Source organism: Sycon ciliatum, chromosome 2 (assembly GCF_964019385.1).
Source record: "Sycon ciliatum chromosome 2, ocSycCili1.1, whole genome shotgun sequence".
In the NCBI taxonomy this organism is placed as follows: Eukaryota; Metazoa; Porifera; class Calcarea; order Leucosolenida; family Sycettidae; genus Sycon; species Sycon ciliatum.
In genome coordinates, this window is record NC_088644.1 from 9,546,989 (window position 1) to 9,564,952 (window position 17,964).

Here is a 17,964-nt window from a genome sequence, read left to right on the forward strand (position 1 = left end):
TTGTACTCCCAGTGCCGAGAGGCGGGCTCTCACCCCTGTATGGCAACGTTCCCTTGTCTCACAAGACGAAGTATACAGTCCAAACTTATTTGGCCGAAAATTTAATAATAAATGGAAGCACATCGTGTGTTGGGCTAGGATAGAGAAATTCCATTACTCTGTTGAATCAAGCCGAGCGAGCTGTACTTCCTGTTCCCGGGAGGAGGAGGAGGAGGATTCACATCCCTGTGTGGCCACATCTTCATGCCTCACTTTTAAAGACATGCCTCATGCCTCACCTAAGAGGATAATACGTACGTTATGAAACTGGGATGCAGTGAATATGTCACAAAGAACACGTCATTAGTTGTGTAGTTGGATCATAACAGATGCAGATGCAGATATAGTTGCAGATGTAGTTATGGTTATGTTTGGTAAATTTGATGGTATACAATGTACATGAACGTGTGTTGCAACTCAGCGATATACAGTACGTAAATTTTGACCCGAGAGAGATTTTGTCGCGAGTAGTTCGACCTTGAGTTGGTAAAGGACGCTGCAAGTTGCATTGATATTTTTGCTAATGGCTAACGACTTTAGTGGCGGCTCACGTTTCAGTGTCAGAGAAATACATTGGAAAGAAGGTTCGAATATACAAAGGGATTTTTGCGCAAAATATACATGTTTCTGTGGTACATGACGGTCACTTTAGTGGCTGTAACTATTCTATCTGTATAATGGATTTTCTTCCTTTCGCTTGTTTTGGACATTTCGGCCCTTACCTTGTTGGCAGGTATTGAAATCATTGCAAAACTATAAAACATATAAGTCTGTTCCTGTTTCTATCTTTTCCCTCGAACCAATAAAGTCTTGTCTCCGTTTAGAAGGAACTCCCAACGCGCCCGCTAACACCAGCAATAAATCATTGCACACTGCACAACTGCACCTGCATGTAATGCCCAATTGTCCAAAATGCAGTGCTTCCAACACCATTCTTTTAGACTCAAAAGACCGATCATTGTTGAACTGGCGTCCAGTCCCTCAACCTGCGATACTGCTGGTTAGGATATCTTAACCACCCTCAGCATGTAATTTTCTTGTTCGTGCTTCATTCTAACATCGTTGTACTAGTAAAGTTGCCGTGGTATTGTGCTCACATTCTGAAGGGCGTAAAACAAGATTGCGTCAATCGAACCTACTGCATCATGAGGCATGTCATGGCAGGATCCAAACCATGCTGGTTTTTCGGAGGTTGATGCACATTTCCTGAACTACAGCCTGAACTGTACGTGTCATCCCAGCCTGAGTGCTCTCGCCAAATTGATGTACGATGTATACAGCGTCGATGTACAGTGTTGGCCAAAGAAATGCAACCTCATGAATACAGTAACTACGCTGGGCGCTACGCAGCCCTAGTCACGTGACTGCACACACTGGTCGTCTGTGTACTCTAAGTAAGTCTAACGCTAATCACCAGTTATTTCCTGTGGCAGAATTGCTGAGCTCAGTTGCATCAATAAAGGAGAACAGATCGTGCGGGTAAATAGATTGAAGGCAGCAGAGATGAAATGGAAGCCGATTACAAGGGATGCTTGCACTGGCTTTTCCAGCACAGAATCAGATTCCTTTGCGGAATAGCTAAAATACTAAAGCAACAGTGGAAAATCATAATATGAGTGGTATGAACTAAGCGAGTGTAGCTTGATTGGAAAAGGGATGCGAAGAAACAGAGGTTTTAGTACACTCCTAATCCTCGTCAATGTCTCCGATTCCGTCCAGGAGGTTTTGAAGTATTTCCTCAGCCTCCTGTGCTCTTTCCCTGAACATCCCCATCTTCTCGGCATATTGCGAGGGAGAGCGTAAATCCATGGGTTGGGCAGGGGGGCCTCCATCGCCAGTGTCTCCTCCTGGGCCGTCCCCCATGTCTCCACCGGGCCCACCACCAGTGTCTCCTCCGGGGACATCGCCCATATCACCATCAGGCCCACCACCAGAATCTCCTCCAGGGCCTCCGCCCATGTCCCCACCAGGTCCATCGCCGTTATCTCCTCCAGGGGGATCACTTCCAGTATCACCTCCCATATCATCCGGCATGTCGTCATCCGGTACGCTGTCCATGTCGTCATCCACAGCAACATCATCTTCAACATCCCGCACGGTGGCCACATCGGGGCCCTCCGTTGCGGGAACTACACTAACAGCGTCGACCTGCGGAGCTCTGTTGCTCGCATGTCTCTTGGAAACCTGTATATCCTCCTCTGATAGTGGACCGAGACTTCCAGGGCGACAAATGAGCAGCAGGTCTTCGCCAATGGACTGGGCCGACAATTCTGCAACACGGTCCTCAGCAGCATTCAGATTATCGTCAATGCGGTTGATACTGAACTTCTCTTCATTCAGAAATTTGGCAGCAGGAGCACATCTTCCACGCTTGTCGAATGTCACGCTGGTCTCATCTTCAGCTGTGTCGATTTGCCTGACGCAGCACTGATTCCTGAAGCATCCGAATGCTGTAATACAAGATCGAGGACGTGGAGGTATGAGCTTCTGCAGAAAGAATCGAAATGACAAGAACATACAGAACGATTTTCAAAATGATAAGAAATGGACATGTACATGTATTTGTACATGCTGCATTTGAAAATACTTAGACCAAAGACCTTTCAAACGTGACGTTCACCGTCGTTGCTGCTTTGTTGCCCAGCTATACGAAGACATCTTCTACTCGCCCCTTTAATGCTACAGAGTAGTATGTATGTACATAGCCACCAAAAGTACATACATGTAGCTCACTAGGTTGGTTGGTGTTGGCTAACAATGCTCGCCTTAGCGTGAAGCTCTGAGCCTCGAGCAAGTAACTAATTTACATGTACTTCGCTCTTTCCATTCCCAGTGTGGAAATGGCTCTGCACTTGGTGTAGATCGTACACTATTGCAGCAACAGAGCCCACCGTTCTGCACCTCGCTAGTACTGAACTCTTGTTAGTCTCCTGTATACCAGTGTACATGTACAATACTGTGCATGGGGGTGTCTGACTTCAGTTGGGAAGGCACATGGCACAGTGTAGGTATTTTACTACTCACTGATCGGAATTGGCTATAGGCCATGTTCACCCTACCTATCCATAGCTGTCTTGCATCATACGGGCATATCAAAAATGCTAAAGTGATGAAAATTAGGCCATAGTCAATTCTGACTGTTGGGACAGGCGGTGATAGTACCCCAGACATCTTGAGCTCGAAATATTGAAGGCTCTCTCCCTCGCCGCCCTTGTCACCCGCCAAAGAGGTGGCTGACAACCGGACAGGATCATAATATTTATAATGGAGGACTGAGGTCCAAGCAGGTCTCTCACCTTCAACAAGATCTTTAGCAGGAATTTGTGACGAAGTCGAGATTTGCCTTTGGATCGCGATCTATGACTCTCGGTTACAGTGCCCAACACAAGTAGGCATAGGAGAATACTGGTGAGCACGGTGACACGCATCATAACCGCATCGATCCACAGGCGATCAACAGAATCTGATTTGATCCGGATTGTAGTCAATTCAGATTCCAATCCAGAGCTTCGGAAAGGCTTCAAATTTGTACTTCTACACTTTCCTTCCTTGAGGACAACTGACAGCGTTTGGAGCTTTATCAACTCTTTTGTTGCGTTTTCTGGTGCTGCGTGTCTCGTGCCCGCCGAACTCTGCTATCGCCCGAAATTCACCTGCAGCGGCGCAAACTTAGCCTTGAAAAGCAGCACTTATTATAACCTAAGTCATCTCTTCAAGAAACCGAGATAACTCACAGCGGTGCTGAGAACGGGTGCGATACGGAAAGTGCAGACTCTTATTTTGGGTTGGTGATTGGTCACGCAAATATCGTATTGTGTTGACATATTCATATGGGGAATGTACAAGCTTCCAAGCACCAGAACTCCAGGTACAATGTCGATACATGTCCCTACGTCATACATGTATATGTTCTCGTTGTTTCGGAAGATTACAGTAGGGAATGCCTACTTCAACATAATGAAGTTGAAGTAGGCATTTCCTATTCATGTTATCAATCGTCTGTGGTGTGATGACTGTGTATTAACCGGGCACGTGAGGATATGGATCGAAGGGTATGTGTGCGAGGGGCCCTTGGGGGGGGGGGGGGGGGGTGATAAAGATCTGCAATGTTTTACATGTACCTCTTCTTCTTCTTCCTCTTCCAGGAGGATTAGGAAAGATAACTGATGCGTCATCAACAGCCGACAATAAAAAAAGCTTATCAACCCGTGTCAATCCAAGATGAAAGATAACGCCGGACACATTGGGTGAGTAACTCTGACTGTACCGATCACAAATTTCTTCGTCAAGCTTTCTCCACTAAGCCCCTAAATGGAGCTATGAACATTGCCGTTCTGGACAGCGAAAACTAACTCTTACACTCGTACTTCCCTAGCATTATTACTTCACGGCATGCAGTATAAGGAACATGGTAGCCCCAGCATCCAATGCTGTTCTTCATGTGTGATGGTCAGCAAGGATCACTGGAATGCTCACAGCTGGCTCCTAGATAGAACGTTTGGAAACTCTAACCGAGTTTGAGGTCCTGTTGTGACACCTAACAAGGTAGAAAACTGACTTATTTGGATTGACAAGATGCCATTTCCTCCCAACGAAACAGTCCACGAGGAGATGAATTTGACTCTTATCAGACTATGAGTGGCGTCATGGAAATTTCATTGACGCATGTGTCTGCATGGTGGAAGGCAGGGCTGTGTGAGAAGATCTAAGACCATGACTAAAACACAGAGAGTACAAGAGACGGTGTGAAGTCCTGCTTGGACGTTCAGGGATTTCCGATCGTGGAGCGGCCCGTGGATTGGGAACTCGAGACGGTCCTGGAATGAGGGTGGCATGTATGGACAGTGCGGTGATTGTTTTCTTGGTCTTTTACTACTTTGTGATCTGATCGGCTCTCCTACCACTGATTTAGGAGCTGACGCTGTACTGTTATCCTTCAGGGTGGCAGCGTTACCATGCATGCGGAAAGGCCAGTCTTGCCAAATCCCACTCGACCTGCCATTAATTACATACATGTACATGTACATGTCTTGTGTCAATAAAGTGTTAACGGTAGTATTCGGCTGCTCAATGCTGCAACAATATCTCCTCTTTTCGCCTCCATACGCTCTCAGCCGAATTGGCTACCCTCGGCAGCCATTCGACACACCAATAATTTCAAACAACGAAGGGGTTACGGGTACTTCAAGTACTGTTACTGATAATATTCCTTCTGATACCGGTAGCTGTTTCGCCTACTGAAGGCTCCTCAGAGAAGGTGATACTGAACAGGATATTGTAATTGGCATGGCAAATATGTATACAGTATAATTATTATTATTATGGGCGCAAGAAATGATGTCTTGTAGTGCACTGTAAAACAGAGAGGTTTGTTTGTTTGTTTGTTTGTTTGTTTGTTTTATTTGAATTCGTTTAGAGCACAGGCAATTCTGCCTTCTCACCAGAGGAAAAACCTCCGGTTCCTGCTAAGAACGAATAAAATATTATGAGAGAAGGAAATATTAAAAAGAATCATAACATGATATTTCCAAAGCACAAAGTTTGTATATTATTCAAATGGGTGTGTGTATGTGTAAGCATGCAGTGAAGAACACACAGGGAAAACATGCAGTAATGTGTAGGGATGCCGAGCAAGAAAGGAGCGCGATTAACACTGGTTACAAATTACAATTAATTTTGTTCAGAGGCAAAAGCCGCACTGTGGAGGCGAATATCACTGGGAAGGGCATTCCAAAGAGTGCTTCCCACAAATGTCAATGACTGAAGACCGGAAGGTCCAGGAAGGAAAGGCACTTGCAGTAGCCGCTGTTCCTGTCCTCGAGTAATTCGGCGATCATCCCGGAATGCTTGGCTTGTATTAGCCGCCAACTGAAAGTAGGTGCAGAAAAGAGGACTTGCAAGATCATGTAGGCAACGGAAAACAAAAAACAAAACCTTGTAGTGAAAAATGTGAGTTAGGGATCGAATTGATAAGCTCACGAGGAGGGGGGCTGTGGATGCACGGCTGGAGAGTCGGAAAATTGCACGAATTCCGAATTTACTGGATTTGATTAAGCGACTCTGCAGCTGCTGTGTCAACGACGGGAAGAATGCATTGGATGCGTACGTTAGTCGTGCTTGCACAATGCCAATGTACCAAAGTCTGCGGGCTCTTATGGGCAGAGATCGGCCATGGCGCCAAAGTTGGCTGATGGCGACTGACGCCTTCTGCACAACACGGGAGACATGTGGCTGCCAGGATAACTGGTCCCAGGCTGTCCTGCAGAGTGCTCAATACCGAAAGGCAGAGCTACTTGTAGTTCAAACAATAATAAGAGAATGAAAAAAGTGTTTTAACTCCCCGAGTTTCAGAATCAGAAACACAGTTATCAGTAACTCTGGATACTGATGTATGTGTATATACCCACAGAGCAAAAGTGCAAAGGACAGCAATATCACCACGGTATGACTTTGACAGGTGTGAATGACAGCAGTGGTGAAAAATACTACTTCAAGTGACACGCACAGGAGCTGGTTGTCTGCTACATGATTAGCTGATGCCTGAGGATGGCTTGAAGTTCCAAAGGTAGTACTAACTCTCGTGGTTACACTTTGACACAAGTTCACTCCTCTTGTACTCTTGTAGAGAGGTGCTTGGGTTTTTGCGTGACTGCCAAATTTTCCGCCAGGCATAAGTTGCACCTTTTGCTTTTGTTGCTGTAAGCTACTGCTTTGCGGTGGACTGCCCATTGAATGCTGCACTGGCCGTTGGGCAGTTAAATTCCTTTTGAATCTCCCTCCCCTCTTCCTCTTCTGGGGAGACCTTCGTGACCAGTTTTGGCGTTGAGCAAGTACCATTGTGTGTGTGTGCCATTTTTCTGCACCTTGTTCTCACCCACTATCTGCGGTCTGGTGAACCCTACGTTCTTGTAGTGCACCGTGTTTCCAAATCAGAATACATCAAGCACTGTTCTGTCCTTTGTACATGTATGTACCCAGGTGCTGAGTGTTGTCTCAGTACTAACGTAGTCAACACTAGTCCGTGGCGGATAATACTAGAATCATAGGCAGATTCTGCTCCTAAAGCAGTGAAATTTATGTGGCAGAACCACACCAACGTTATGGCAGGCACTTCCTTGAATTCTGCTCCATTTCACCATCCACATAACAAACGAGAATGGATCATCCATAACAAGTACAACATCCTGCCATATTTCTGCCGAAATCATCTGCCAAGGCCTGCTCTACACTGCATGAGAGCGCCAAGAAAAGTCCTGATACATGTATGTGCCTTTTATCGATGACCTTCATCTATAATGTACATGTATATGTACATGTACATGTACATGTACATGTACATGAGCAAATAAGTTGTTGGTTAAATGGGCAATCTTCTGATTAGCACACGAAGCACAGGCCGACAAAGTGCCGGTTAAAAGGACTTGCTTGCTACCGTGTTTATCACCATTGTATTCGACTTGAAAAGTGATGGTACGAAAGGCCTAGTCGAAACGATAATTTTGGCTTCTGTGCTTCGTGTGCTGATTTGCTTCCTCCAACCAAAAATCTATTCAATCTCCTGGTTCCGACTATGGGTGACTGGCCCGAAACGTCATAATTGTATGACATATCAAATAAAGAATTTTTCATCCCGCGCATGCGCCGAGCGTGAATAGCAACTGTTTAGAGCGGTTGGCAACCCCCCTTTTTTATAATGCAGTTGCGTGATGTCCACCACTTTCTTAATAAAATCCTCTGGAGTTCAGTTAAATATTTCATAGTAGTGGTGCTACTCTCCACTTGTCTGTGAGAAATGAGTAACGAAGCACATCACAACAATGAGGCCGCAGGCCATTTTGAATCACAGTTTTCCATCGTAGATATCATGACTAGATCGTGGGTATCATGACTAGATTCGTAAATTCACGTACGTGTACATGTATCTTGGTGTGCCTGTTTTCAAACCATTTGGTGGCGGAAAGTCTTCTCAGTACTTGATTAGCCATTAATTTTTGCAATTGTTAACTTCGAGTGCAAGTAATTGGATTAATTGTGTCAACCCTGTAATTTATATCCGTCTACATTATTCTGTTAGGGTATACAACTTAGGTGCATCTGTATGCTACAAAACAGTGAGACTCGCGTTTCATTTTAACAGTGACCAATAACCTTTGTACGGAGGGCAGGAGCCAAATACCGAACACCTGGATGTGCCCGTGGAATGTTTTTCTCCTTACCCAAGCGGCCATGCCCAGCGCACTCGATGGACTACTCTATGGCGGCTTTGGAATTTTTCTCATTAAACTGCTAGTGCGTGCACACATTTACTACATGGACATGTATAGCCTATAGGCATCCCTGAGTGTTCAAACAAACTTTATTATGTGCAAAGAATGGCTGTCCCATACTAGTCATTTCAACCAATTTGTTGGAAGTCGCCGAAATTATATACAATGTATTAGAGGAAAGACCTCGCTAAATTTCGTAGTTTGAGCACTCTGGCGCTAGTTCAGCAACGAGTTGTCTAAAATGTCTGTGGTGCCACCTTTGCACCATGGCTGGCAACTCGGCTTACTTAAAGCTCGTAGCTGTACTGATGAGGCCTTTATGGCCGAAACAGCTTGCTGTCTAGAGCATTGGGTTAGAGGAAAGACTAAAATGTTACGAGTTATGACAATCAGTACACGAACGTAACGAGATAACAATAGTCAGATATTTCCACAACAAGGCCCTACACATTTCATAACTCATAATACTTTAGTCTTTCCTCAAATACTTGTACATGACTTCTATTGGCTCACCATCGTTCGCCGAATTTACTTTTTCCACCGTCCCTAAGTGAACAATTCAGAATGTTCAAAAGCCTGTGGCATGAAAGACACTCACGACCTCTCTGCAATGTATCATACCTCAAGGGTACATCAATCAAGAATGAATAGTAAGAATCTCCAAATTCCGTGCAGGTTGTCAGGTGTAGATTCAGTTGAAATTGTCGAGTGTAACTATAGTCATGTAGACAGGTTGTGGGGGCTGAGGAAAGGTAAAGATTGGTAGGTACGATTTGCTGCACAGATAATGACTAATAGTAGCAAGACATAAGCAGTGAACATGATTTGGAAATGATATCGATTTCATCATTGACTAGTACTATAGTCTATAGCCTTCTCTAGCATGCAGTTGATTGTGGAGGCAGATCGTGCAAAGGCTGTCAAGTGCTCCGTGCGTCTATTTCTGGATGGTGTCCAGCTCGTTTACCAGGTTTGACAACAGGTCCTCAGCGGCCTGCGCCTGCTTCTTGAACTGCGACATGGCGGGCGCTCGCTTTTCGTTCTCTGTGGCCTCGGCCTGCTGAACCTTGGCCAGCTGAGCCTTGGCCTGCTCTGGTTCACGTCGCGATTCCGGAGCAGCTGGGTCTTCTTCTATCTCCCCGCTGCCACTGTCCACTACTTCCGCTGCAGTGGCCACGTCGGGACCTTGGAGAATGCGTACGAGCCTGTCAGCCTCGATCTGCACGCCCCTCTTCTTCCTCATGCTCATATCCTCCTGCTGTGGTCCAAGCGTTCCGGGACGGCAGATGATCAGAAGATCCTGACCTACAGATTGTGTGGCGAGCTCGGCGGCGCGGTCTGTGGCCGCGGCGATTTCATCATCGATTCTGTTCAGCATGAATTCTTCCTCATTGAGCAGGTCGGAAGCTTTGACACACATTCCGAATCGGTCAAAAGTCACGCCATCGCCAGCATCATTGGGTTCAATTTCCCTCACACAGCATCTATTGCGTGAGCATCCATTCTGCGTGATGCACCTCCTCTGACCAAAGGCAAATCCCTGAACAAAACAAAACAAAAACAAACAAAAAAGATTACAGTAAAGTGTCAATCACACAACCTAACCAGTTACTGTGTTTTCAAAACTGAGAAAGGTCATCACGAATGATGTGCATTGTTGTTAGGATCAGGATTAGACTCGCACTGTATATGAATGTGCCATGCAGTTGCGAATGAAGTGTATCCGATAGTTGAAAAATACTTCGAAGTAGTATTTTCCGGAATTTCATTTTTAAAATTCATGGCATTCTGGGTTGAAGGTCGCATCCCACCACCCCCCCCCCCCCCCCCTCTCCCCCTACATATTTCAAGTGCATTATTCCTCTAATAATCACAGTTACCTGACCTCCATTCGTCACCCTAATTTGAGGATCTCTCATTGCGCGAAACCATAGGAGTATGTCGCACAAAAACTAAACTCTGAGACAGTGTTGCAAATGTCCTCCAATACTATCTTCACGGTATTGCAAGTGTTCTTTTTCTTACTCTCCTTACTCAGCGTACAACACTCTCTAAAAGTTCCGCAATCGGCGCAGCATTGCAGCATTGTGTGTTATTATTCATGACTATTGTTGCTGTCCCCTTGATACTATGTATTGAAACTGGCCACAATCACTACAATGGTCAAAGGCGCCTATAGAACTATTCCAGAACGCCTCATGCCATGGTGCTCGTACTTCTATAGGGGATGTGTGCCTCAGGTTTCTAAAACTCCGCGCGAATTTCATCGCCCTTCTACAGCAACTTGCTGGGAATACTCGTGCGCACTTTGAACACTCTATCCAAATTCTCACCATTACTCTATTTCAGCCCATCTCGTAATGTACAACTCAGCACTACAAGTAGTAGATACAACACTAATACTATCATCGTTCCTTGTAGCTACATGTATAAACACCGGGACTGTCAGAAAATCGATAAAAACTCCAACCCCACCAGGATTGAAAATTGAGATCGTGCTTGGCATGAGTAATTCTTTAAACATCTGAAGCCTGGGACCAGGCCGAACCTACATGTAGAAGGTGTCGATAAAATGTTCTCCACGGGCAGCTCACACAACACGTGCCATACAATGTACATGAGTACATACTGATGGCACTATCATCATTATCATTACCACCCACAGCCATGTACTACGGTTTCCACCTTGAATACGTGCTTGTTATCATACAGCAACATCGTGGCTTGACACGCGTACATCTGGAAACTTTTAAACTTTAAAAGTGTCAATTCATCTTATCAGGTCAATCAGCACTCTGTTACTTAGAATTCTGCTTACCCTTATCCGGAAAAGCAGTCTACGAAGGCGTGGGGGAAGCCGCCTGCCACTTTCCACCTGGATAGTGCTTCCCAGTACGACCAGCAGGACGACCATACAAAGTGAGGTGAGACGCATCTTGACGTTTCTCCGTATTCTGCTCTCGATCGGAATTGTCAAATGAAGGCAAAGGAGTGTTGTCGACACTGACTGAATCTTCTTCGATGCCCGTCTTTATATCTGGGTACGTCGCCGTTGTCTTGAGAGACCGGACGTGGAAACAATGTCATGGTCGTAATAGAGTGGCGAGGCAATGATGTTGGTGCACTGGCAGGCGTTGCCAGTGAGACAATGTAACCCAATAAAATGGCATACAGCGGTGCCGGTCTGGGCTGCATCACAGGCGTTCGGGCCGGTCACTATTCAGTATATGGGCAAAATGACTGTTAAAGGCGGCGATGACCCTATCACACCCTGCCGATCCAATTTGATTTTGGAAAATGGAAACAGCAGGTGATGCACTGATGCACGGTGCGACGTGCGCCATGAATCGTACCATGACCCAAAGGATCCGTTAAAGCTCGCTAGAACGTTATTCAAACTTATTCGAGTGCCACACTTCCCTTGTCCTGGCCTGGAGCTACAGTTGTACCCACTGGATGGGTGCCTTCTGCAGACTCCAGACAGGATTGCTAGTGTTTGCTTTGAGAGCATGACAAAGCATCGTGGAGCACACTGCCCTCAACATGTGCATGTGGCTACTGCATGCGAACTAGACTATGTCACAGTATGTGCATTGTAGAACGCCGTCCCGTTAGTTGGTCAGGCACAGAATTCGGAACGAACACATGGTGCTTCTCTCAAGCTCAAGTGGTCTCTTCGTGCTTCCGCTTGGACACAACAGGCCTCCCATCGCAGCTGTATGTTGTAACATGGCGGTACAAACGTCATGGATCACCATCAGGCTGGTGGTAGTAGCAATGCCTCCTTTCTGAAGTTCATCACAGAACAATCTAGAATCTATCTAGACGTGTAGTACAATCTGGACTAACATTCAGCCGATTTTTCCCCCTTGAACTTTGCCTTCTGAAGTCTGTGCGGTCAATCGTGAACGCCAAGTTGAATTTGATAAATACAACCTGTTTGCTGTTTTTGACATATTTCTATGATGGCTATCATCGCAAGTGCACCGCACAAACTCTTTCCTAAATATAGGTATACTACAGTCATGGAAACAGTCACGCAGCGCCTGATGATTGCTATCATCAAAGATACCAAATCATCGATGTAGTCTAGGACGTTCGGAATAAGACTTCCCTCCTGTCTACCTGACGTGATGGATACGTCTTCTGCCATGCGCATGGTCAACACCGGATCATAATTAAAGATATAAACTTCCTGCTGGAGGGCTCGTATCAATAATTTGCTATAAACAGTTGTCCTGCAGAAATCCTACTGCTTACTAGTCGCTCTTGCCACGTACAGGTGTCGCATTGCCTGTATCAGTGCGTTACATGATATTGTAGGTCTGAGACGCAAATGAAGCAAGCAGAACACGGTGAAAGCTGTGTAGGAGCGTTCCCCTAGATCACATTTTTGTTTGTAAGGGTGAAAGCAATCACCATTAGCCCATGCATGAAAATCTAGAACGGGGGTTTTACTGGTAAATTCTGCCTCGAGCTCAGCCACTTTGATATGCAAATCCGATAAGTATTTCAATTGGGACATGTCATCATATCATCATTGTTAGGGTATTCAACGTCATCAGCGCCTCAAGATTGCCTTCGCCCCAGGTCTGGGTCACGTCCAATGTCATACAGTGCTGGCAACTGAAATCCGACCCCTGAGCGGTGCGTTCACATTCTAGCGGTCTCTGTTTCGCAGTTTTAGCATCCCGCGTCGGGTCTTTGCGATGTGAGCGCACCGCTCAGGGGTCGGATTTCAGTTGCCATCACTGTACAGTCATGTAGATGTACATGTACGTGACATGTAGTCAGTCCTGAAGTGTGTTATAGAAGACCGCACTATGTCCACAGTCAGTAGGTGTCCAGTGGTCCAGCATGCTAGCAGTGGCCACTGTATGTACATGTACATCCCGGTAGAGAGAATGAGACAGAGAGGGATAAAATAAAGAGCAACATGTTAACAGCCATCTTGACCAGTCTGTTGCACTGCTGGGCAATTATTAAAATTATGTGTGAAGGCAAGGTTGCACACCGGTCAGCGCTTCCACCATACTTGGTCATTGTTTGTCACAAAAAACACAGTTGGCGTCAGACTCGGCTGGAGGCCGAATTTTCCGCATCCCTAGGCTAGGAACGCCACCACCCTCTCTATATCAGTAATGTCGGGTTGAATTCCAGTATCACAATCTTTCAATTCGGAACTATGGCGATGCTGATACGTCGTGAGGTGCGATTTTGAGAGTCGGGACAGTAAAGCATACCACGGCGGGGGGGGGGGGGCATGAACATGCTTTTTTGGCTACACCAGATTGCTACACCTGATGTTGTTCAAAATCAGTCACAGCATGATGGCGTCCTGCACCAGGTCGTCCTGCACCAGGACAGCAAGTGGCCCTGGCTCTGTATCCGTATCTCACACATGTACAGTGTACCTTGCGCCTGTGGAACGAACGCCAGCTCGACCCTATACTTAAGTACTGCTAGGCTTCATTACTTCCGGTGCCTTGGGCTCAACCATGTAACAGCAAACATTAATACAATGACAAGTACACGACTGTACATCTCCATTTGTATATTGTCTTCTTTTTAGGAATTTCATGTTGCTATACACCTGTACAATTCTTGAAAACTCTGCGTGACGTCTGCGTGACGTCGTGCCACCTGTTGTCTTAAGCCCTTACAGTCAGTATGCTGCCAAGTAGAGAAACTGGAACTGGAACTGATGGTGCATACATCTCCCCGGGAAACACAAGACCAATCATGCATAATGAGTCATGATAATTCGAGGCAGTAGCCACAGCAACTATGAGCATGGATCGCCGCGTGCATACTTCCCAGCAGCCGTTGCATATCATTATTAAAATTTGGGTAAGGATACACACATTCATGTGGTTATGCTATTGCATAATCAGCTGAGATGTTTTGCCGAAGTCGCGGCACAGCGCGCGCTAGAGATACATTGTACACTAGGGACTCACTCCGTATACATGGTAGATGTACATGTACATGTGTGCATAGCGGCCATAAGCGGTCCCGCTGTATACTTAGTACCCTTCGTTAATTAAGTGGTTCCGGAAATCGCGCCGACCCGTCATTAAGACTTCAATCACCCAAATTCCATAGCCTAGTATGTATTGAGAGATTGATCCAGCGCTGTTCAGTTTAAAGTTAGTACTCTCGGAAATGACAAGAGAAGAGACTGATGTCATGTCATGGATATTCAGCTTAAAGTATGGGGCGTTCCCGGTGTCTGGAACGAACGGCCACCCGGCCATTTCTATTCGAAGGATATTGTATACAGCCTCTCAGCTTAGTGTTCGACATATTCCTGTTAGCATTGGTGAGCAACAAGAAGTGTCTTCTAACTTCGAAGTAAAGTTTCCTAACCACTCGATACGGTCTCTTCGCTGCAAACCTAAAATAAAAAGGCCCACCAAACTTTACTTCGAAAAGACAAAAGACAATTCACCGCTTTATCCGTGAACAGAAGAAGTCTTTCACTCCTTGCTAATCTCTCTCTCGCGGTTTCGGGCTCACAGTGTCCACGAAATCTGGGAATTTGTACGTACATGTACATGTAGTACTGTACACGTACCATGATGTACTCAGATGCAGAGCCAAGGATAATTTTATAGAAAAGAAAAGGACCAAGGAACTACAAGACAGTACTGCCGGTCAGTGTAGTTTTGTAACTGGTGACAGGGGTGGTGCTAGTGGACAATATAGCGTAACATGTAGTCCCTTTTTCTTTGCTATAAATCTACCATGATGTATTTCACTCTTCATTCCCCAGACCAGAGTCTTCCTCCCCAGCTGTGGGCCGTTAAGCATTACCGGTAGTATGTGCTATTCTTCAGAATGTTGTGCGGAAGACAGTTGCCCGGATAGAGATTTCCGCTTCCATTCCAAGTGTGAACGACTACACATACTTGTAATCACTTCAAGTCTTTTCCAGTATCAATCTTGTCAGTCATTGTCAATCAATGCAATGTGTTCGAGTACTGAGAAGTTCGCTAGTGAACTCGTGTGTTCAGAAAAGCAGATGGATGCAAAGCCCAAGTGTTCCATTGACCCGAGCAATGATTAAAACGTGTACTCTTCCTGCATTGAAGTACTGTTGTGAAATGACTCACGTGCGTTGTGAAATAACTCGGATCATTTCTTTCCAATGGCAAGAGGCGATATTGGCATTGTACACAGTAATCTGTCTTCACCAGAAAGGCTCAAACACAGCATCTCACTTGTGTGAAATATTGCATTTTTCTTGATTCATGGAGCTATATGTATCTCTTCGGACTGAGATCATGCGCGGTAAGATTCCACCGCTGTACATACAATGCATGTACAGGTACCTGTACGTGGTGGTACTATGAAAGCAGTCCCCGTGAATCACCACTAATACTTTCCAATAGTAGACATATAGATAGAGAGAGAGAGAGAGAGAGAGAGAGAGAGAGAGAGAGAGAGAGAGAGAGAGAGAGAGAGAGAGAGAGAGAGAGAGAGAGAGAGAGAGAGAGAGAGAGAGAGAGAGAGAGAGGAGAGAGAGAGAGAGAGATAGATAGATAGAGGGGAGGGAGAGGGAGAGGGAGAGGGAGGGAGAGAGAGGGAGAGAGGGAGAGAGGGAGAGAGGGAGGGAGGGAGAGAGGGAGAGAGAGAGAAAGAAAGAATAAAAGGAAGAAAGAAAGAAAGAAAGAGAGAAAGAGGGAGGGGGAGAGAAATATAGATAGAGAGAGAGAGAGAGTGCGTAAGTGAGTGAGTGAGTGAAAGAGAGAGAGAATGAAAGAAAGAAAGAGAGAGAGTGCGTAAGTGAGTGAGTGAGTGAAAGAGAGAGAGAATGAAAGAAAGAAAGAGATAGATAGATATAATTATAGAGAGAAAGAGAGAAAGAGAGTCAGTGAGGGAGTGAGTGAGTGCGTGAGAGAAAAAAAAGACAGAAAGGAAGAGATACATACAGTACTTAGTTTCATGTTCCAAATATCTTATGAGAGTGACATTTCACCTCATATTTTCAGTAAGTCTACAGTAGTATGTTCAGCGCGCCGTTGCATGCCTCGTACATGTCAGCGCCAATATCCACGCGATCCTAGTTGCTTAGCTCACTTTCGCCTAACCCACCATGGACATTTGACGCGACTAGAGACTAGTGTCATTTGTCTCTGATACTTCATAAAGCTAGTAGTAGAAAGCTAGTACCGGTAGTAGTTATTCGCACCATCTGATTGGTTTAACTGTGCCAAGACGCCTACCGAACCGAGCACAATAGTAGGATTTCTGTTTTCTTCTGGCCTTCTCCATGAGCTGCAGAGGGACGCTTTGCAATGGCCGTTCACTTTGAGAAATCAAGGACGACGGGACCATCGGACTGACGGAACCTACATCGGCTTTTCTCCAACTGCATCTACGGGCCAATGTAGGGCAACTCTGCGCTGGGAGTTGCTTTTCGCGATGATGTCAGCAGTTTCACTGTTTCAGCAAGCCGGACTCGCGTCTCACAAGACCATGGTGGTTAGTCGAGAAGGCCTCTGCCGCCTGCTGTTCGGCTGGATGTTCATTTCAGTTGCCCTTTCTCAAGAGCTAAGGATCTACTATTTCCCAACATCGAGTCTCTGGACAGGTAGCTGTTTGGAATTGTCACGTCTAACCAGTGGCAGTGGAGCTCAGAGTAGAGTGACATGTCGAACCGATCAAAATAAAGTCTAATGACCAACAATGCAGCTGTATTATCGCCGATTATCGTCTCAAATCATCAAAACCAGAGTGCGACACTGCAAGATGAAACACAGCGAGGTTTCGAAAAACGCAAATACCTCTGGCGCAGGACAGAAAGAGTGTTCGATCAAGACGTCCTACTATTCCTGCAATGCGTCCTGAGGACCCGACAGTATCGCGCACACCCAATGTTAGAAGCTACGTCGTAACGAGGTATACCAATCGTGTTGACGACTGAATGAAGTGGCCACCAGTCTGCCCCAAGACACAGCGTTTGAGCACCCTGGTCTGTCCATGCAGGCGGTGGGGGAGTGCTGACAGTCTCGTCGAAGAGATGATGCTGCATTTCCTCCTGAATTCGGCGGATGACCGCTTTGGTTTGCTGGAGGCAAACCATCCATGAATGTGGATGCCAGATTCAGGAAGGAAGGAAACCACCTCGAAGATTCGTGGCGGTAGTATGTGTAAGTAATCATTCCCGTAATCTACTTTCAGTCATATTTTCCTTTCAAGAATACTGATTTCTTCTCCTCGCAGGATATTGCATTTGGTTTAGGTATCAATTTCAGGAGTAAACCAATCCATTTGGTAAACTAATCACATTATGCATAACATGGCCGCTTTTGCCCTGAATCCTCGTTTAGTCATGCCTAGTACGAGACCAACTCGTGGAATATAATACCTATAGTTGCCTTAATGAAATATTGTGCCTGACATCGCTAAAATGATTTTTTAGTTAAGATTAAGCTGAATTGTCTTCTGGCACCCTTGTTTAATAAGTACAGCAGAATACCTCTCTGTTTATAACTTAGTGTCTTCTAAAATTATTTTTTTAATTTTTTCTCATGCACAATGTTGTCTATTCTACCTCCCTCAAACTAATGAGCTCTTTTCCTGCTTTTAATGTTGTGGTTCATTTTCTTCCTCATATACATGTGCGTTTTATATTGTAGTACTGTAAAACTGC

General features: G+C 45.6%; 2 protein-coding genes across 2 annotated transcripts; both read right to left on the reverse strand.

The window, feature by feature from the left end:
• Nucleotides 1-1,434: 1,434 nt before the first annotated feature.
• LOC135808562 (uncharacterized) lies at nt 1,435-3,615 on the reverse strand. Its single transcript, XM_065321776.1, has 2 exons — nt 3,336-3,615; nt 1,435-2,526 (listed from the first exon to the last, which is right to left on the reverse strand). The coding sequence occupies exons 1-2, from the start codon at nt 3,468-3,470 to the stop codon at nt 1,726-1,728; spliced, it is 936 nt and encodes a 311-aa protein (XP_065177848.1). The 5' UTR covers nt 3,471-3,615; the 3' UTR covers nt 1,435-1,725.
• A 5,297-nt stretch (nt 3,616-8,912) lies between these two features.
• On the reverse strand, nt 8,913-11,453 carry LOC135808563 (uncharacterized). Its single transcript, XM_065321777.1, has 2 exons — nt 11,125-11,453; nt 8,913-9,846 (listed from the first exon to the last, which is right to left on the reverse strand). Exons 1-2 carry the CDS (start codon nt 11,239-11,241, stop codon nt 9,244-9,246), a joined length of 720 nt encoding a protein of 239 aa, XP_065177849.1. The 5' UTR covers nt 11,242-11,453; the 3' UTR covers nt 8,913-9,243.
• Between the last annotated feature and the right edge of the window lie 6,511 nt (nt 11,454-17,964).

Excerpts from the sequence above, each read along its gene's own strand:
- LOC135808562 (XM_065321776.1), bottom strand. The coding sequence starts at position 3,470 with ATGATGCGTGTCACCGTGCTCACCAGTATTCTCCTATGCCTACTTGTG. Across the intron at positions 2,527-3,335 it reads TGCTAAAGATCTTGTTGAAG|AAGCTCATACCTCCACGTCC; the intron begins GTGAGAGACCTG and ends TTCTTTCTGCAG.
- LOC135808563 (XM_065321777.1), bottom strand. The coding sequence starts at position 11,241 with ATGCGTCTCACCTCACTTTGTATGGTCGTCCTGCTGGTCGTACTGGGA. Across the intron at positions 9,847-11,124 it reads GACTGCTTTTCCGGATAAGG|GGATTTGCCTTTGGTCAGAG; the intron begins GTAAGCAGAATT and ends TGTTTTGTTCAG.